The following is an 18,943-nucleotide window of genomic DNA, read 5'->3' as shown; positions in this document are numbered from 1 at the left end:
TTATAACCCCCCTAAAATCTCCTGAAACTCCCAAAAAGCTAAACCATCATAACGGTTGTTTCAAAGATAATAACAAGGCTTATGGCTATAGTTAGCTTCCATATATATTTACTTTTTTTTACCCACTTTAGGATATAAACTATTTGGATTCTTTTTGGGAAAAAAAAAGTCAAGCTTGAAAACCAAAGAGTCTAAACACGTATGTTCTAGCAGACCTGTGCAAGAAAATGTCTAAATACCATTTTGCAGAATGTGTCAGTATAGAGCATATCTCATTTGCCCTTGTCACTCTGAAAATGATCTTGAGAAAGCAGGGCATGCAGGATTTGTTTCACTGCATACAAGCGAATTTGAGATCATGGTACATCAGTTGTAGCCAGCAACTTTTAGTGAACGTTCAATGGCAATTTCCAGGAATTTTAATGGCAGTCAACAAATATCTTAATACGAATAACATATTAAGTGAAAGAAAATGTCAGTAATTAAAAAGCCAATGATCCGAGGTTAGATGTAATCCATTCAGGTTGCTCTGGAACTCCAGAGATGTCATCCATATATTAGATTCAGAAAAGGTTAGTTTGTTTGCCTTCGTTATACAGTATACTAGATACAGTAAAGAATTCTGTAATTGATTTAACAATAGAAATTGGCAGAAGTACAAAAGCCATTCCTCCAGTAAAGAGAAATGGATTTGATTTTCCAGCATATTTGAGCTTAGTCTTTAAGAAGCTTTCATGCAGAGCACAACAGCAGTCCCATTACTAGTTCACCACCAAACTCTAGAAATCTCTCTGAACTATGTGCCCCATGAAGCAGCTACTGGAGGAAAAGAAACAAAAAGCGAGAAATAAAGAAAAAAAGAAAAAGCTCAAGCAACAACTACTTAATTGACCTTAACAATTGGTCACAATGTAAAACAGAACAATCTGAAAACATGCTGCACTAAAATAAATCTAAGGCAAAACTATTTTTACATTTACGATGCACTTTTTCCCCAGAGAGCTTTCAAAGGCTATTTACCTAAATATATTAATAGGGCACAGTACTATGTGATGCATACAAAAATTTTAGAAACTGGGTTAAATATTTACCAGGTGATATAGGTCTGCTAGAACTTGGTGAGGGTGTATAAGGGATAGGACTGGACACAGTGCGAGGTCTTAATCCTTGTGCAGACATCTCATTAAAATATCTAACAAAAAAAGGTAAAGAATAATTAGATTACACCTTTTAAAAAGCGCCATGCTTTAAATGCTTCACTGTAGCATTTTCAATTCCCATAAGAATTACATTAGATTAGCATTGGACCAATCACCTTTAGGAAATTATGACAAGAATACCCTTTTCATTGCTGAAGGTGCAAATACTGGCTTAATTTGCTATGGAAATATCTGGACTTATCTTAGTCATCCGCAGTTGAAACAGTACACATTGAACAGAGAACAGTATATATTAAGGCTAGAGGTATAAATCATGTTATACAAACCAGCCTATACTACTTTCTTGCATTTTACACACCACTTCTATCTTGAACTCTGTAGCTTGCCTAACTGGAGTATATCTTCCAGAAAGACTACCAGCTAACTTGTAATCACACAGAGGTGGAAATTATCCTCTCCCTGATAATTTGTTCCAACAGCAAGTCCGCCTCGCAGTTAAAAACATCCTATGTGATATATGAATTTGTCTGGCTTCAGCATCTAGCTGTTTGCTCATCATGCCTTTCGCCACTCGAACAGAGCGTTGTTTTGAACACAGTGCATTTTTCCCTCTAGAGATATAGGGGGTACAGCAAGACAGTTCTGAAATTTCTTTTTGATGAGCTAGCAAATCAGAGTGGCAGGCAAGGCATTTAACCTCATCTTTATCACCATCATTGGTATTGGTTTGTATCTTCTTCACCACTGCATATAACAAATCAGTCATCAAGTGCTATTCCTGTCCTGCAGAAAAGGAGGTTAAAATCTTATCATTTGCCTCTATTTGCCACTTACTTTAAGTACAGAAAGTAAGTTTCTTCCCCACAACACTATGCTGGCAGTCCTCAGGTTGTGACTTATGTACCTTTCCCCTAAATTTTTCATAGCCTAGATTAGAGCTCCCACCTCTGTTCACCTTTTCTTGCTGATAAAGTTGCAAATTAATACTGCCAGATTTACACTATTACATTTAGCTCTATTTTGTGCTGGACACAGTTAAGCTACAGATAGAGCTATCTTCCCAGCTGTTCTTCACTTCATTATCTCCATCCCTACGACTGTTTCTCACAAATTTTCAGCACCTACATTTATTTCCACATCTCAGGAGAAAGGAGAAAAAGAAAAAAGAAAGGAAAAAAAAAAAAAAAGGAGTAACATTAAAAATATTTCTGTTTGACAGAACAGACTATGATGACTTTGAGGTCTGTGACCAGTTCCTAAACGGTCAGATAGATGCCTAAGCAGTCCTTTTATGATTTAACCTTATTTTATTTTCTACAGAGAAAGTTTTCCATAGCAGTCATCCTTGTTACCTGGATTACGTCATATGGACTAGCAGTAAATCATTAGTATGCTTCCTGGTTTTAGAAATTTCCCTATTACTCCAGAGAATAGAACGGAGGCTTGAGAAGACAAAGCTATTGCTAGTCTGGAGAAAAAAAGTTTTGGGAGAATTGCGTATTTCACATTTGTTAAAGCATCTTCATCTACCCCCATCTACACTGATGAAAATAAGTATCATCAACTAAGAGAATGTAACAGACAAGTTAAAAGAAGAAAATTTTTTCAAGAAGAAAATGCAAGCTGACAAAAATTTCAAATCAAACTGCATATTGTTCCATTGTCTTTCCCCTAAGAACTATCCATTCCAATATTGGTTTTCTGCTTCTTCTTTAGTTTACTTTCTGTTAAACATGATGCAACCTGTTTGGGAGGGATTTTGCCACATCTTTGTAGTACCAAGGAAATTAACAAGACAAAATTCTTACAAATATACAGTACTTAACCTTCCTACTGTGTTTTATTACTACCACTACAACTTGATTGATGGTTGATGAAAAACACTTAGCATAGCCCATTCTTTCTCAGCAAACACTGATATTTCACATAAATTCAGATTTTGACTAAGAGTTCAGAAAAAAAATACAAGCCAATTATTTGTTTTAGCATTTCTATTACAATAAAAATATTAGCAGAAAACATCAGGATAATAAAAGTAGACTCTAACATCAGAATCCTGTATTTCTAACAGCCGTTTAATTTATACAGCTCTCACTAGTACACAGTGAGCCAGCATAGTACCAGCTGTTACTGCAATAAATGTCAGTTGCCCAGTATTTCATTAAAAAGAAAACACTGCCTTGAATTCTTTTTAAGGGTACTCCTTGAAACAAAATATCTGATACTTGGTTTCCTGATTAATTATGTGTGATAACAAATAACCTAGTGACCCAAGAAAGATAGATCTGGATATCATAAGAATATGCAGCAAGGCATAACTTTATTCTTCTGGTTCTTTAGAGGATCACTATAAACGCAAAATAATGTAGAACAGTACAAAAAATGTGAGCATTTGATAAGAAATGAGAAAGTTTTATTCAAAACGTACTAAAAACCTCTTTCAAGACATAACACTGTCATATCACTATGACGTGAGGAAATACTGAAAGGCATCATATAAAACCATGAAAAGTTCAAGACCATCTGTAAGGTCAGTGCAATGAAGCTCGCTATAGGGAAAACAACAAGGATGTTGCAAACATAACATATGATGCATAATAGGGACAGCACATCAAGAACAAGCCAAGAGCTCTGGAAATGCTTCCTTCTCTCTCTCTTTTTCTTTATATAGTACTTTCCTTGAATTTAGCTGAGATTCTCAATACTACCACATTTTACTTTCTGCAAAGGACAAATTAGTCCCAGATAAGGACATTGTTCCTACCTACCTCTCAAATTTTTGGCATTTACAGACTTAGGGGTAAAACAAAAGTAATTATCATGAACTACAAATCCACAGATCATTTAACTTCTATGTACAGTGAACCTATAAGTAGGTTATATCTATAACTACTCATTCTATAATATTCAGAAAGAAGCACGGGTATTTGTTCATAAGCTTGATGATAACATATCTGGATGGCTAAAAAATACAAACCTTTCATCGTCCATTTCTAAGCTGGATTCGCTCTCCGATAGTTGTCTGCAGAGTGCTTCCCTGCGTTCCATCTCCCTCTGCAATTTTCTTTGAAGCCTCAAATTTTCTTCTCTCATATGACGCTCCTCTTCCAAATATTGTGCCATCTTTTCTGAATCTGATTAAAATGAATTTAAATTTGATTAAAATTCCATTTTAGAAAAAGGAAAATGATTCTCTTAAGTTTACCTAAATACATTAAGAATGAGGGTGTGGAAAGTGCCCAAAATTGACAATTCAAAAATCTAAGTCCACTTCAAAGTCTAATTCAGAATGGTGATTATTAAAGCAAATTAGTGCCTGATAACAAATTGAGAATAAAGGTAAAAAGAAAAAGGTTTTGTGTACTTAGAGAAACAGATTTGTAAAGCAGTGCAAAAGCTCATAAAAATAGTAAAACCAAGCTATAAGGAAAAAAAAAACCCACACACATTCCTGCTCTTTTGAAAAATGGGAATGTTATGTTTACAAAGATTTTACAATAGGGAAGAAACTATATTAAAGGTGTATTTTTTGCTTTTCAGGCAAGCAAGCACAAAACAAGCTCTGAAAAATAAAACTCTCAGACTTAAATTGCTGCTTATAAATACTTCTCAGGATGCTTTCACTTGCACTTTATGATAGTAATTGGCCAGAAGGACACATAACAGTATTAAAAGCCAACAAGTGGTTTACTCTTTATATCAGTGGGCTTTATACCAATTGACTTTGCAGTTCTAAACCAAATTCGCAGACCTCACTTAAATAGAGAATAAGTGGTTAAATGCAAATTTGAAAGCTACAAAACATTTTGACAGATCGTTTAAATAAAATGGAACACAGATTTATTACATATAACATTCTGCAAAGCTTTCTATAATTGATCAAATGTACAGGCTATTCTTTAATATTTAAAAAAGTATGACCATTTTGGTCATTTCGTTATGCATCATCTTTCAATTGAAAATGTATTCTTGTTTTAGAATCCTATTCCCAAGCCAGTAAAGTACAATTTATCTCCAATTCCAGGGAAATAATACTTCTTTTCAAATGTATTTCTCTCCACTCTGTGGAAAAATCCCTTCTTCCCAAAAGTAGAGGTATTACTTATTTCCAAATGATTTTACACCAGTACAATTCCGAGACAGAAATGCAAGTACTTTAGAAAAACAAAATGTAATATCAGTACCAGAATTTAATAAGCTGACTTTGGAAAGCGTAATCAATATTAGCAGCAGTTCTCTAATGACCACATACTGCAATCACTAAACTTCCTTTTGGAAAGTGTATTTTAATTTGATCTTCAGCTTGCAGGCAGCCCATAAATTAATAAATCAATTATTTATCAGTGTTGCTATAATTAATACACTTCTGTTTAATCTAGTCGTAAATAAGAAAGTACTCTACAGCTAAATCCCATTTTCAAAGAGATTTTGACTTAAAATGCTTCTAAAATTTTACTCTAAATCACAGTAATTCAACAAGAAATCACTTCAAAATAACAGAAGAACTTAAAAGTTAGCTAATTAGGCTAGACTGGCGCACAGATTGCTTTGTGTCAAAGACCCTGCTTTCATTCTGAGGTTCAGTAAGTGAAGGCTACAGTGCAAAATTGGCAAGAGCAGAGATTAGCATTCCTTATCTTCTTTTAACTGACACAAATTATTAATGCCACAGACTTGGACACAAGGTCTTTGCACAAGAGCATTCTCCCAGCATCTCTGCCTGTGAAGGCCGTTGCCTCTGCCAAGCTATTTCTCTAAAGACTAGCTGAAATATTCCAGGCGGCCTCTCGAGGAGAGCACATTAAAGGGGGAGAATATTCTCTGTTCTCCACCCTTGCAGATTTCTGTGTGGATCTATTTAAGTAGATACCTACTTATCAGTTAAAAGATAATGTAAGCTGTTTCTCTAAACACTAGCTGAAGTATTGCAGGAGACTTCTCAAGGATAGCCTACTAAAGGGAGGAAATATTGTCCCTTCTCTACCCTTCCAGATTTCTGCATCCATCTATTTCAGTAGATACCTATTAATCAGTTAAAAGATAATGTAACAGACCAGAAAGGATATTACTGAAAAAGGCATAACTGATGAACTTGAGACAGAAATTTTAGACTTAGCTGAGGAGATGAAGCTAGGGGATAGGGAAAGATTACAGAAGAGCACAAGTAATGCTTTTGCCATCGAAAAAAAAAGTGCTTCAAAATCATATACTCTCCCTTAAAAGGTATGGCGAAAAGGAGGCTTTCTGCTGCTGGCCATGCCACTTTTTACAAGAGTAAAAAACGGGCTTCTACAACCCTTTATTCTGTATGTTTCTTATATCAGTAAGAACACAGAAAGATTACTTGTTTTGTTATATGGTGAAGTTAGAAAGTACTTTAATAATTAGCTTTAAAACAAAGCAACAAATGAGTCTTTAAACGTAGTTGGAATCATTTAGCAGGTGAATTTCTTATGTATAAGTCAACTTTATTTTGTGAGCTAATAATTCTTTTGAGTAGCTCTTAACTTGTACCTAGACTCTTACAATGTACTTCATGGGTACGTTTTGAAGAATTTTTTATGTTGAAATACTGCTAACAGTCTCTGAAAGTAAAGAAAAAAAAGCAAATCACAGAAGTGTTTTCTCTGGCCCCAATACAGCCAAGAAATATTTGACGATTCTTTAGTACAGAAATTTGCCCCAAACCATTCCAGTAAAGCTGAAAAACAGACTGCAATGCAAATATATTAACAAGCCATAATACTGGCATTACAAAAATGCTTTATTCCAAACTTGTTTACTTTTCATTCTACCTTAAAAACAAACGCATAAAAGTCTAGATAAAAATCTTACGTTACAGAAACTTAAAAACACTTAAGTGCAAGTTGTTTACTCACGCTGTAACTGTGCAGCCCTCAGCTGTTTCTTTAACCTTTCCACTTCATTCTTTAAAAATCTGATATGTCTCATCATATTTTCTGGAGAATCTATCTCCATTGATATGTCTCTCGGTGATGGTGGAGCAGATACTGGCTGGTCTAACTTCTCCTGTAAAATTCTGTATGAAAAATAGTTTAAACATTATCATCAACTCTAAGAAAACAAAACCAAAGCCAAACAAAAACCCACTGCAAGGGGTATATACTAGGTTTTATGTTAATGATGGGTTTTGCTTGGGAGAGTATTGGGGGATTTATTTCTTTATTAATCAAAAAGAAAAAAAGAAAGAAATTAAGAAGAAAAAAAGAAAGCTGCTAATGGCAGCTCTATGAGGATCATCTTATATGTTCAGATATTGATAGTGGCAAACATTTCTGCCTATAGTTTGGAAAAGTAAACCACTATATACAGGCACTTCAGGACACTACTACCATAAAAATGTATCTAATCAAGTTCATTTAATGTCTTTTGAGGTTTTTATTTATGTTCTTAGAAGAAGAACATATACTGAAGATAAGAAATGAGTAACGTAGCATTCACGATGATGTACAAGTTTTTCTGCATTGCTGGCCAACGTTCATTGGATTGGTGAAAGAAAGATCTTTACTGACACCTTGAAGCAGATATTTGCTTTATCATCTGCAAAGAGAAAAGTATTTCTCATCATACTGTTCTCTTCAGGTAGCCAAGGTTTCAAATACCTCAAATACCTTCCTGTGAATTCAGAAGTAATGAATTTTTCCTATAAAGAAATAAGTGCACAGAAGATATTGATATTCTAAATTAAGATACTTGGAATTTATATATAAAGTATTATTTCACCTGAAAACATGAAACTCTTCTTCATCAGAAGCACGCTGATGAGCCAGATCCAGCTCTGGCCTGCAGAGCAGGCACAGCCCTGTACAAGCACAAGTCTTGGCATGGCTTAGGATATACACGTGCCATACGTACCTGCCAAAGCCTCAGTTAGGATTCACTCTCCTACAATGGACTGTAGGAAATATGGCATCATCATCTCTTCTCCTCCCCATGAAAGAGTTTTTAAGCTATGCCTTGCACAGAGGCTCAGTTCAGAATATATTTTTAATCTTAACTTTCTCAGGAACATAAAGCCTCACTGACATGGGTATATCACTGAGGAAAAACTAAAGTTTTCTTCAAGGAGATAAGGAAAAGACAAGAACTTCCTATATAATGAGTACACTAAAACATCATGTTATTTTCTTGGGTCTACAGATGGATAGACGACCCAAGAATTTAAGCAGTGTATCAGAGAAAAAAAAAAAAAGCTTTGCCAGGTCACTTATATTACTTTACTACTTAATTTCATCTACTTTAGGTAATCAAGCACATAATATTACGAGAAGAAGAAACTTCACTGCTTTAAACTCCATTTTTTCACAAATTAAACAGCCTTTATGGGATTGACACAATGGTATTTAATCAAGAAGTAGGCATTAGATGACGCTTATTTCACAATAATAAATACACTGCAACTAGACAAACCGTTTTTCTGCTTCAAGCTTATCCATCCTCTTCCAGAGACGATTCACTAGTGCTTCTTGTTCTTGTTCCAAAGTATTTTCAAGGTCAATCTTCTCACGTCTTAGCTGGAGAGGAAAAACAGGCAGTGAAAATGACGGGAGTGTATTTTCTGCAAGGAATTGTTATTACAAAAGATTGCTACTGTGATGAGGTTGCGTTATGGTATGTTCTGACATAGCAAGGAGGAAGCAAAAAGGAAACCAAATTAGGAACACCACACTGGTCATAGGGCCGAATTGCTGAGGGGTGAAGAGGAGTGTAGGGTAGGGGTGAGAATTCAAGAGATTCTGGACCTGCACAACCAGGAAGTCCTTAACACAGATTTTTTTTCCACACAGAAATTGTCCAGGTTTCAAGTTCTTCTTTATTATACTCATATATGGAGCCAACATGTGGCAACTAGTGATACGACAAGCCGTTTAACAAATGTCTCCTATTCCATGAATCTCTAAAGTTGAAACTGAATTTAATACTATTTTCTACTATGTAGACATCAAATGCAATATAATAAAAAATAGCAAAGAAAAATATTGTTTCAACTGCTACAAGTGTTACAGCATCAGTCCTTAATTTATTTCTATCTTAAAAAATGATTTATAACAGACATTACTTAATTTGACAATATTCACATTCACTCATTGTGTAAACAAATACTCTTGATTCAAATAGAAGTTAATTAAAGTGGATTTAGTTGTACATTAAAATTCCATTATTACCGTTTCAGAACAAATAAACTAAAATATGAGGAAAAACACTACAATACCAGCAGTATTCAATAACACAAGCAGCTGATCTCTCAAAGCCAGCTAGAGCGAAGCAGGCTTTAACAGATCAGTAGCTTTGCAGACAGAAAATACCACGGCTATGTTTTTCCAGCAAAGATGTAGCTAACACTCACCATTCTCCTGAAAGGCAAATATATCCACTTTACTAGTTGGAAAGACTGAAAACTGAGTTATTATGTGATCTTGCATGCTTATTGCATCAGCATGGCTGAAATACTACACTAACATTTAAATTCATAAGACCTCTGTTCCAACTACTAAATTAACAGAGATTCAAACAAACGTACGCACTTGAACTTACACAGGCAGCAGTACAAGTTTCATGAAAGTACAACTTTCACGAATACCAAATACCAAAGAGAATACCAGAGAATACCAAAATATTGTAGTGAAAACAAATCTATTTAGTTTAATGGTAGGAGAAAGGACATGCTGGAATTCAGACAAGGATTTATTTAGGACCTCCAATTTTAAAATCTAAAATTGCCGTTTATATTGTAGCATCCTTCACCAGGTAGCAGAGTCATATTAATTAGAAATCTACATGTAAGTGAGCATAGATAGACACAAGTTCAAATTATCATGCACAATACAGAAATGAGCCTTGTTTTGTGCCCTGAAGGCTGCCAAACATGCTCTGACGAGCCACCAAAAAAGGTGAGGTGCGAAAGGAAGATGTAGAGCTCCGCTTCCCAGCGGTACGGAGCAAGCGCCTTCGCCTCCTGGTCTTCGTTGCTGACCCAGTTGTTCCTCCCAGCATCAGGATATTCAAAGCTCTGAGGAGGAAAACCTTGAACTGAATTTATGGGACAAGGGCCCTGCAGTATCCTGACCAGAGCTGTGCATTCAGACAGGAAGGTATTTGTTGTGTTGGAGGAAGTTTCAGGTGGATCTGAACTCTATCCAGTGAATTTGGATTCATTATATTTTGAACTCAAGTGAACACGACAGCATTGCTCCTCAAGACCAAATCAAAATCTCGGTCTGCATTAGTATAAGTCCATATGGATTCCACACTTACTTTCCAGTCCAAAAGCATTTATTTTTTATAGCCACAATAGGGAAGGGAGGATGTATTGCTTGGATTTTTTCAGACAGTAATTCCTCCCTGTTAATCTTCCTCACCATTCAGTCATGCTTCTGTCTGTCTGTCTCTCTCTTTCACATGTAAACTTATTTCAAATACAGCTACAAAATCCACTGTCTGTGTATTCCTGAATTACTGTTTCTTCAGCCTTCTTGTCAACTTACTTAAAATTGTTTCCTCCTGAAATGATGGTGATCTTCCTAATCAACGAAAGTTAAAAACGATCTCCGACTAAGCCCACACAATCCCATTTTCACTTCTTCTACCCTATTCATCTACCCTTCCTTTATTTCCTTGGTGCTATCCAAGAATATCCTCTAGAAGATTATACACACTTCATGATGCTCTTCTTTCAAAGCAGGTACTGGAGAGCATTATTAGCATTTAAATTCTCCTTTCTCCTTTACTCCATCTCTTCTAGTTACCCACTATGAAAAGGGAAAGCAATTAAAAAGGTAACAGAGAAACCACAGAGACTGAGGCTCTACAGGGCAGAACTCACAGCTATTTTATTTCCTGTCAAATCACTGAACTCTAATGCAGAAGACTATTTTAGCTCATTTTAACTAAAATATTCAGCTAATGAAATAGTCATGTGTTACAAATTTATTCACCATTAGCCTTCAGGGAAAATGTTCTGCTGCTTCAAGCTGACCTCAGAAAATCAAATGGACTCACATTTTAAACCTAACACATCTTCATTTTTTAGATTAACACTGTACAGAAGCACCACTGCTGTAAACAAACTATCTACTGGTCAACTGTGGCATAAGTAGCTCAGATAATCAAACAGAGGTAACTTGTGCTTCACATTTTTAAAAATAACATTTTAGTGAACAGTGTTATAACTATCTGACCACAGGTGACAGTGATAGACCTAGTAAAGCCATAAAGCTGCAAGTAATGCAGTCTTGGAGATTACGTTCCAAATACAAGGTATTGCTGAGTACTCTGTAGAAGCTCTAGCAATAACAAGTATCCCAAAGATTATGTTGAAGAGCTGTGGCAATCACTCTTCCTCAATTCCCTGTGTGTGCAAGTACAAACACAACATTGTGCTGCTCACAACTTTCAGTTGCTTCTTGAGAGGTACGACGTACGCCCCAAAGGCAGCGGCTTCATGTTGCAACTTATGCAATGAGTCTTTGTCTGAATTTGTACAAGAGATGAAAGGGAGAAAAGAAATGTGTGCAAGTGCTGTACATGCATACGTGCATGCTGAAGCTCAACGTAACTTATTACACCTTACTGTAAGACAAAACAAAAGTATACAATGCATTACACTTAAATACACAAGGAATTTCAAAATAAGGTGTTAAAACTGGCTGTCAGACTTTAATTAAACACAGCAAATGCTCAAGGCCAGATATTTAAGAAGGATCTAATAGAAAGAAAATACAAGCAATTCAGTTTTGAGCTTTCAGGTTCTCTGAACCATCGATTGTTGATATTTACACAGTGACAAGCTTCAAACTGAATGGTTTCACAACTCTGCCCAAAATAACAGTATCAAAATAACTACCAGCAGAATTTCAGCTGTGGCTCATACTAATATTCCAAAAAATAAAAAGAATTTAATATGTAAGTTTAACTTGTATTCATTTCAACTTTGATTAAATGGCCACCACTACCACCTTGTGGCTAAGAAAGATATTTCAATCTCGTATTGATTTCCACACTGGTTAAAAATTTACTGGCAACTAGATATGCCTACTTTTCATTTTTTCATATTATTTCTCAGATACCTCTCTATACGTAAATTTTCAGTTTTCTTAATACTTGTTCTAAGTATCATTTTCATATATTTTCTTCTATCTTCATCACGAAGTTACCTAGTGATTAATTTATCCCCAATGTCAAATGAAATAACATCAAATACAAACCCGGTAGAATTTCAAGTAATCTGCAACAGAAGAGTTGCACACCCATGATTGTTTTAGAGGAGAACAGCAAACAAATTCAGAGAACTAATGCATTGTGTTTGCACCATTCAATTTGCAGGGCTTCCACGAGTCAAGAACAACAAAGTTCTTCAACCAACCTGTATTCTTGATCAGTTTGCCTTCAAGTCAACAAGAGACTCCTACTGACACTGCTTTGATGCACATGTGTAAAGATAGACATATGAACAGTCCCAAATTCTAACCTTCCAGTGGAAACAAATCTGAAACAAGCAGCGTTTTCCCTCTGTAATATTCACTGCTGTCTAAAGAGAAAGGGAGTAGGATGCAGCTAATCCCAAATCCCCCATCACGAGTATATATGTGGCTAACATCTAATGGTTACAGACTCCTGGGCTACCCACATTGCCACAAAAGAGGGTCACCTAGAGCACAAGCCACACACACATGATTCGGTCTTGGGCTTAGCTGCTCTCACAAATGACAGTCTCTCTCACCAGCCCGGGATGGCAAAAGCCAGTGAACATCAACAAGAAGTTGTCACACTCACAAAGCACTCACAGCTGCTTATCAGATGTGAGGGTTGTGTTAAAGGTAGTAAGAGTTGTAAAGGTCATGACAGATATGAAAGTTCTCGATAATAAATTATGTTAATGATTAATTGCTTTGACTGAAAGTTAAATTCACTTTTTCATATTCTTGGTATTGTCTGGTTTCTCACAAATTTAATAACTTAGCAGATCAAATCTAATATAAAACAAGCAGATTTCTTTTCTACAGTTATATAAACTTGAAAGTAAAGAGTTACCTGCTCCAGGGTGAGCTGCTTCGAAATAGTATCATTTTCCAGTTTTTTAATTTTCTTCATAAGTTTGTTCACTTGAAATTCCTGTTCTTGCTCTAAATGCTGCTCCAGTTCAGCTTTCTCATGCTGTAGCTAAACATTTAGGAGACAAGAAAGTATTTTAAGCATACAACTAAGAGCATAAAACATATTATGCAGCATTTATATGCACTATTTCTTATTAATTTCTGGACTGATAGGACTTGTTTTCCTCTCACAAGATTCGAAAATGCAAAACCCATAACAGCATCTCTAAGAGTGCCATTTTAGAGTGTGCACAATTTATAAAGCAGCTGGAAGTAAACTACATTTTCAAATATTTAATGAAGTAAAAATGCCACAGAATAGATACATTCCAATATTAAATATAAAGCATGATAGAAAAATCACCATTTTAAAAACAGAAAGATACTACAGTGTTTGCAAAAGCATTAAATTTAATCTAAATGCCTCCCCCTAATAGCATGTAAAGCTTAAAATGCAGATCTTTGCACTTCTTTCTCCCATACAGCTGAAAGTTTAAAATCATGACTGAAGTCGTACTGTAGGTGTTATTGTGCAATATACCAAAAAAGCCCCAATTCTAGTCTTAAGGCAACAATAACAAAAATTTTGATGACATAAAACAATTACTTCAAATGTATGCTATAAATGTTCTTATTACTTTAGAAAAGGCTTATTTTTTCAGTTAATATTTCCAATTAAAAGGAGAAAAAAAAGTCTTGTAAATACAAGACCCACCCATTATAACACAGTGAAATTATGATATGGAGCAGAGCTGCTTTTAACACTACATGTCAAGATCATGACAACATTCATTCAGGTCTGACTACATACAAAAACAACATGACAGTCACCATGATCCAAACACGTGAATCTGACTTACTGAAAAGTAAGTATCACCAAAAGACAGTGGTGTAATTACACTGTGCTCTGCTTTTATACTAGAAATTGCAAGTACTTTGTACCACCTGCTTATTTACTATGGTAGGTGAGCCATGGTGAAGAACAGTACTTTGTTTTACTTTATTTTTTTAACTGAAATCCGTAACTCATTAGTTCAATCCCTTTGCTGCTATTTGAAGAGAAAATGATTTGTAGAGCACAGCCTGGCAGAGCCCATGGAGCAGAAGTGCTAGGGAGGACAGGGCACCAGTATCTTCTCAGCCACACGGCCAGCCAAGGAGGTTTGCAGTGTTCCTGTGCTTCTAGGGCTTATCCATTTGCACAGATTTCATTTTTCACAAATTAAGATAAATACTAGAAGCATAATTGATGCTTACTGAGATGTACTTCTTCCACTGACAAAATTACACTGTTTTTCCCCAAACCATGACGGAATGATTTGAGAAGCATCTCCAGTTTTATACCACTTTGCCATAAATTCCCATGAACTTGAGGAAGCCATTTGGTGTCGTAATACCACAGACTAGCAGCACCGTTTACAATTCAGATAGCTAGGAAATTTTGTTGAATTGTCTAGTCAGAAATAAAGCCACTCAATTTCTTATGCAAGAAAGAGAAGGGCTGCTAAGATTTTCACTAGAAAAAAAAAGAATGTAATCTCATACTTTTAGAAAAAAATAAATTGCACTCAAAATATTATTTCTGTTGTTAAGTAAGCAAAAAAATGAAGCGTCTTTGCTGAATAATGCAGTAAAACTCAGCTGGAAAAAAAACCAAAATGTATGAACAGGGCATTATTCAGTTTTACAAGCTTCCAAGCCCCTTTCCCTGCTTTACTGTTTCAGACTCAAGACGACCAAAAAGCACAGGGAGCACAGGCAGCCTGCAGATCACCACCTAGCTCAAGGTTATGCACCTCCTAGTCTCAGTTCTGCTTAAATGCAAAAGGCAGGCCCCTTTTTTTCACCTAAATAAAAATCGAGTCTAAAGCCAGTTGCTGTAATCAGCTTATATTTAGCTGGCAAATTAAACAGTGCAAAAAGGCACATGGCCAAAATCTCTTCCTCAGCCTTGAGTCAGATGCTGGTCACAGCAAGGGTGTGATTAGGGACTGCTGGCATTTGCAGGCAATCCAGGGAGCCTGGCAAGCAATACAACTGCGTAACATAACCTCCAACCAACTTAGCAATAACAGTGGTTCTTGCTCGTCTCCTTTAGGCAAATGCAATTATATTATTGTTTAAAACAAATCCAGCTCCAATAGCACAGTCCCGCTTGTCAGATCATTCCTGTTAAAGCTTGTGTGGGATTTGCATCACGCAAGGATTGATCAGGCTTACTCATTAGATCTGTAGCTGCTGTGTAGGACCTGCTAAATCCCATTTTGGCAGCATGAACACACTGTGACCAAACGATGTTGCTAGCTGATCTGAAAGTTAGCAAGTAAAGGTAGCAGAGACCTACTCACAAGAATATTTTCCATTTCTGATTTATACATTAATGCATCAAGAAGTGAAGTGACAGGAAATAAAAACAAACCCACAATTTCATTCCCCTTTGGAGCTAATAGGGATTAGAGCATGAATACCCTCCTGGATATTCTGATTAAGCTACTTTACTGCACACTCCTCTTTACCCTTTTGGCTTTACTACCCGAAGTGGAGAGAATGCAGGAATAGCAAAACATACGTTCACGGTGTTTACCAGGTAAAGTCAATTTTCCTCTTAACTAGCTTTGATCAGAGAGAAAGACAAACGAAAAACACCACACTGTTAACGATAAAACCCTAACACTGAAAAACAACATTTCTAACCTTTAACAATGAGAAAATATTCATTAAGTACTAAAGTATAAAACCAGAACATTTTCAGACAAACACTGTTTTTAATTATATGCTATTACAGTAACAACTGTTTACAAATACTCCTATAGCTGCCAGCAAAAAAATACAGAAAAAAAATGTGTTAGAAAATGAAGTGTCACCTTCCTGACAAGGCCTTACAGCCATTGAAATGCTTATGAAAAATGCAGGAGATGCTAGGGAGGACTTAAAGACAGTTGCATAGGAAAAGGGATGGGTTTTGGGCAAGAAAGGCTGCTAATGCTTTAAACAGAACTGGACCATGAAAAATAAAACTTATTAGCCACAAAAAATCCTGCAGCACTTAGTGCAAATCCTAAAGGTGCTTTACACACTAGAGCAATGTTCTCCTCCCTCTGTGGAAACAAGTCTCCTGATAGAAGGTAGCTGCTCCCTGTTTACTTCCTTGCAGCACCATCTCACTCGAACAGCTGGAAGTGCTCCTATGAAATAAGGCACCTACTTCGCACTTTTTAAACAAAACCTTCATTTGCCCATCAGATTATGACTTTGAATACTGCGCTACTGAAAATCTGTATTTTTTACTGCTTTAGTCACACAAAAGGTGTCCGACTCTGCTGCATCCCAGAAGTCCTCTAAATTGACAAACTACATATCATCAGTTTACCTCCACTCTGCATCCAGATGTTCATCAGATAAGTGGTACATGAGCTGACTCTGTTTATTCCGCACAATCACATTTGCATCCCTGAGCTGATGCACGGTATTTTGGGAGCAGAAAGGGTAATTGCTTGTGTCTACAAATTTATGATTTGAGAGAATTGTCAAGAACTTGACTTGCACGAGAAAGGTTGCAGTGTAGCTCTCCATTTCTTCATCTGCTTGACTACACACATGGGGCTATTATCTTGGTAGGTCATAACATTTTACTTTCAAGGACACATACTTGAATCAATTTGTTGCTGAAAAAATACAAAGGATATTGACAAATCTGTATTTCACTTTGAAAAGAAGTTCTAGGCAATTTAAAGAACAATTAGATTTATAAGTTAAAACAATGCTAAGGTTCATTATGCTTTTGGGCAGCCTTATTTCACAAAAGAGGCAATTTCCAAGACTTGTTTCTTCCAATCTCAAAAAGGTATCACAACAAGTACATGCAGACTATTGGAAAAAAACTAATCCTGCATCAAAACAGTTCTAAAGGTCCTCTGAGAATATTATTGCCATTCTTTAACGGCCAGGAATCAGAGAATCCATAAAAGTTATCATTCCAAACTTCCTAGAAACTTGACCAGGTAGACAAAAATATAGCTAAAGAGGTCAAATACACAGAAAATAAGGCTTATAATGACAATATTCCAAACATCTGTATGGAAGAGCTCCTCCTTGCTCTAAAACTCTACTGAGATGGAGGTCATCTCCTTGCATCTTTGCAGCATTTAGTCTAGACACTCGAAACCTATACCTAACAGAAAAAAGCTAGTAAAAGCATACACTCATTTAACGGTATTGCAGAGGCAGTAAAAGTTAGCACCACACAGTTGTAAAGAAGAATTATCAAGAAATGGTATGGCACCAGAAAGCCTAGCCACAGAAAGGCAGCAGTATTCTACGTTAAAAACCTTCTTTTACATGCAATTAACTATGTATGTTTAAAATCAGTCTGGCAAGTACTAAGTGTTTCAAAATTCCTTTCTTGCAACAACATCAAAAATGTAATGCAACTCTGCGTTTTATAACAGTAATGCAAATCATGCTGAAGTGGGAAATTCTTGTGAAGCTATTAGTGGGGAGCACTGTAGTCCGTGCTCTGGCAGACAGCTTTCACATTTAAAATGTATTGACGTTCCAGGAGCTCATTCCAGATGCTACTCTGAATGCAAAGCATAAGCCCCTGCAATTGTGAAAAACAAAGGTTTGACAGTACAAAAAACACACAGACACTAGGAAAGAAGTCCCTCTGCTAAGGGGCTTTCAAATGAATAATATGGCACTAATTTCTAAACAGTCACAGAACAGACTGGTAAATACTTGAAAAATTGACAGACCTCAAATCATATGCAGGCTATAAAAGTACTTCCCTCCCTCGGTTCTAAAAGGCAAAGTCTTCAACAAAACAGATGCGTATGCAGCTTTTGTTCCATACATAGCCATATGAAAAGCAGGAAGCCATTTGATGCACAATGTCTGACAACATGAATTTGGGAAGTTTAGTTCCAGGTTAGATCAATGCTGCCTGACAGATACACACACACACACACACACACACACAGATTAAGAATTCAGAAAAACAAATGACAGTAAAGCAACTAATTACAATTTAACACCATTTAGCTGGAGACCATTACACTTCTGGTAAATCATCATTTAAAGTCTGTACCTAATTCAGTTAGAATCCAACCCAGAGCAAAGATATCGCAAGTGGAAGTGGACAGGGATCAATTAACTGTGTTTATTAGCCCTATAAGCATCTCCTCAGTCTTGTATCCTCAAATACTGGGCACGAAACCTTCCTTCATTCACATGATTCTTGTGAACACAAGTGCAAGCTACCCCAGATCAGTCAGAATTGCCACGTCTAAGAAGTTAATGGCCAATACTGTTACTTGCGAATCTCGGGAAACTTAGAAAAATCAAATCTGCATCTTAGCTTTCTATATCTGAAAAACTTCATTTGGGAATGTAAAACTACAGCTGCACAACTGAAAATATCCTGAATTAGAAAAGTCAAGATACTATAAAAGTGATGTGTACTAATAACCTCTTTCCTCTTAAAAAAAGTTTATTTATAATATCAGAAATCTCTCTTCTTGGAAGCTTTATGAGGCAATTTACCTAGGTATACAGCCAGGATTTATAAATGAGACTCAACACATCTAAGCAACAATTAACCTTCCAAAAACAACAAGAAAAAAATGTTACTTGCAGTTTTTAACTAAAAAAAAAAATTATATTAACACATTA

General features: G+C 36.0%; 1 protein-coding gene across 1 annotated transcript in view; it reads right to left on the bottom strand.

Annotated features, from left to right (window-relative positions):
• CCDC6 (coiled-coil domain containing 6) overlaps positions 1–18,943 on the bottom strand; it is a 47,336-nt gene that overhangs the window by 7,774 nt on the left and 20,619 nt on the right. The window contains exons 3-7 of the mRNA XM_010218343.2: positions 13,212–13,340; positions 8,592–8,695; positions 7,040–7,200; positions 4,138–4,294; positions 1,092–1,192 (exon numbers count right to left, since the gene is read on the bottom strand). Of these exons, the coding sequence (XP_010216645.2) occupies positions 1,092–1,192; positions 4,138–4,294; positions 7,040–7,200; positions 8,592–8,695; positions 13,212–13,340 (652 nt within the window). The remainder of the gene's footprint in view (positions 1–1,091; positions 1,193–4,137; positions 4,295–7,039; positions 7,201–8,591; positions 8,696–13,211; positions 13,341–18,943) is intronic.

The sequence above is a fragment of the Tinamus guttatus genome, unplaced genomic scaffold, assembly GCF_059628265.1.
Source record: "Tinamus guttatus ecotype Peru unplaced genomic scaffold, ASM5962826v1 Tinamus_guttatus_pri_ptg000246l, whole genome shotgun sequence".
NCBI classification, from domain to species: Eukaryota; Metazoa; Chordata; class Aves; order Tinamiformes; family Tinamidae; genus Tinamus; species Tinamus guttatus.
This window is presented reverse-complemented; position numbering and strand designations above follow the sequence as displayed.